Source organism: Erigeron canadensis, chromosome 8 (genome assembly GCF_010389155.1).
Source record: "Erigeron canadensis isolate Cc75 chromosome 8, C_canadensis_v1, whole genome shotgun sequence".
Taxonomy (NCBI): domain Eukaryota; kingdom Viridiplantae; phylum Streptophyta; class Magnoliopsida; order Asterales; family Asteraceae; genus Erigeron; species Erigeron canadensis.
Window position 1 is genome coordinate 47,873,512 of NC_057768.1, and position 2,924 is coordinate 47,876,435.

General features: G+C 33.8%; 1 protein-coding gene across 1 annotated transcript; it reads left to right on the top strand.

The window, feature by feature from the left end:
• Positions 1–490: 490 nt before the first annotated feature.
• LOC122579625 (uncharacterized protein At1g01500) lies at positions 491–1,655 on the top strand. Its single transcript, XM_043751831.1, has one exon. It carries the CDS (start codon positions 677–679, stop codon positions 1,475–1,477), a length of 801 nt encoding a protein of 266 aa, XP_043607766.1. The 5' UTR covers positions 491–676; the 3' UTR covers positions 1,478–1,655.
• The last annotated feature ends 1,269 nt before the right edge of the window (positions 1,656–2,924 follow it).

The window sequence follows — 2,924 nt, forward strand, 5'->3', positions numbered from 1 at the left end:
ATATACCGCTTCATGGAAACCATTGTACTACCCTTTATTCCTTTAATTACCTTTCACAAACAAACATCGTCCACTACACGATGAAACTTTAACGTTTCATGAGTACATTGTAGCCGACCACAAATATTACGAGTATTATTGCTTTTCATATAAATATAATTAAATAAATATAACTGTGTACGTAACTGTGTATACATAGATATTGTGCGTTTGTGCGTATAGATTTTCCCACCGTCTCATTTTAATTGTCATGTTGATTAACTTTGACCGTACTATATAGTAGTTGATGAAACTTATATGAACGAAAAATACATTAAAAACCTAATCCATTCATATATTTTATATGAAGTGTTATATGACACAAACAAAGTTATTTACGGTCAAAGTTAGTCAAATTAACAATTAAAATGGAAAGGATAGTAGTTTACTAGTTTGTATTAGGTAGGCTAGCACCTAGAAATTTCCCCTCTCTGTTGGCCCAACCGCCAACTGGTCAAACCCATGTGCCTCACCCCTTGTTTTTCTTTATACTCCAAATCCAATATACTAAATAAACGTACTGGGATATAAAGGTACTACGTACGTACGTACCTCATACATTCATCTTAACAAAAAGAGAAACACAAACCAAATTAAAGAAGAATTGAAGAAAAACACGCAATTGTATTGTAGTGAAATGTGCCGTGGGTTTCAGCAAAATGAGAGACACCGTCCTTTGAAAATCAAAGCATTTTATATCTTGATATCCATTCATTCCAAGACCAAAAAACATGCCTTCTTGCCCGATTCTCTTACACTACATTATCTTCCAAGGATCAATGGCAGCCCGTTAGAGATAAACGGGTCGATGATCCGACCCGACTCACCAGCATTCGTGACCCTTTACCGGGTTGTGTCTAATAATGAAGGACTACATGGTGAAATAAAGGCTGTTACGTATGGAAGCAGGGAGAAAGTGAGAGTGAGCGAAGGTGTAAGGTTTGAAGTGTATTTAAAAGAAGAAAAGGTAGTGAAAGGTGGATATAGGAAAGATGAGGGGGGTGAATGGAAAATGGAATGTAGGTGTGGTTTAGAAGGTGATAATGATAATTATATGGTGGATTTTGTGAAGGATCTGGAGGTTAGTGTGGCGGCGGAAGACGGTGGTGAAGTGGTGGTGATGAGGCGGGAGAAAGTGGTCATGAAAAGGAGGAAAAGAAGAAGGTGCTTTGAAGGGTTGTTGGAGGAAATACCGGAGCAAATAAGTGAAGGGGAGGAAGTGGAAGAAGAAGAAGAAGGGTGTTGTTGTTGTTGTGCCGGAGTAGATGATGACGGTTTGACGGCGGAGGATGGTGGCGATGTGGTGGAATTGGAGGTGGAAGGGGTGATGAGGTGGGCGGTGGATGTTGGAATATGGGCAATGTGTTTGGGTGTTGGTGTTGGATATTTGGTTTCTAAAGCTTCATCAAAGAGTCTTAGAAGAAGATTAATATTGTAGCCTAACTTTAATTAAACTAGAATCATAAAGTTTTGTTACATTATTATAATATCACTAATTAAGTTTTGTGTATATTATCGATCTCTACCTATATATATATATAATGTAAAGAATTCAAATATACAATTGGTTATTAATAGTATATATGATGATCATGGGAAGTTTTGATTTGTTTAAATGATGTGTTACGTGAAATTTTGGGTGTTTAATTAAGGTTGTGTACGTACTCGTACTCATAATCGCGGGCAATTTATGACATTAATCAACAGGTGCATCTTCATTAAACATTAAACCGTTTAGTCATATGGATCGGAACATACTCTTGGGAAATAAAAAATTGTTCATCTTAACCTAATTTTTGATTGACCATTATTTACATGTAACCCAGATTTATCGTAGATGAACTTCCGTATCACAATGGATACTTTTATAACCTTTAATTGCAATGATTAATCGGAAAAAAAAAGAAACTTGTTTCAACATCGATTTAGATTTTTTTTTTTTTTTTTTGTTACAACACAGTAATAGTGACAATTTACTACTCGTATATGATTAATTGATAGGTCTATACTGCTATACAGTATACATATGTTTAAACTAGTTTTGAATTGCACAAGCATTTTATGGTTTTTTTACTCTAAATCTTAACCACTGACATATTTATATACCCATCAACTTAATCACATTTACTTATATTTTGAAATAAAAATAAGTTAGATTTTTTTCATACTACACATGTATGTGCCTCTATATATATAACTACACTAGTGTCTAGGTATATATCTTTCATGAAGTGATGAAACTACAATCTTACATGAGGTACAGGGAATATAGGATGAAAAAGAAAGGAAAATATTAACTTAATGTTAGTTATAGAAAAAAAAAAACATATTGACAAATTTGCTCTATTAATACTTAAAAAAATACACGTGTCAAGAATTAAGCCTTGATTTTTTTAAGAGGACGAAAAACATTTATTGAATGAGCTAATATCACATTGACATAAAAATTAAAAAAAATGAGTGTAGAATGAATTTTTGTCAACCGAAGCTAGGAGATGCACAAGAGGTTTTATTCATATCTCATGGATTTTGAACTTTAAAGATGACATGTTCCTTGAAGAGCCACTTACGATAACGCATGCCCGGTTTAGACATTGTAGTTTATCTTTACTTCCCGAGTGACATTCACTATTTTTTGAAATACGTTGTTCCAAAAAAAGAAGTGACTTTTTCTTTTGAGGGAAAATGATCTAGTGGCAAGAGTGCTTGTTTCATCACAATAGGTATTAAGTTTGATAACTACTTTATACATATATGAGGTGACTATGATTATTTTATTTCCATTTACGGTAGACATGAGCATTTTCATCCGTATATTTAGGTTGTTTTTTTTTTAAAGGTGAATTTCGTAAGAAACTTCGTGTCGCGATTCGACAGCGGAAGGT

What these genes read in the sequence shown, in the direction of transcription:
- LOC122579625 (XM_043751831.1), top strand. Translation starts at nt 677, where the DNA reads ATGTGCCGTGGGTTTCAGCAAAATGAGAGACACCGTCCTTTGAAAATC.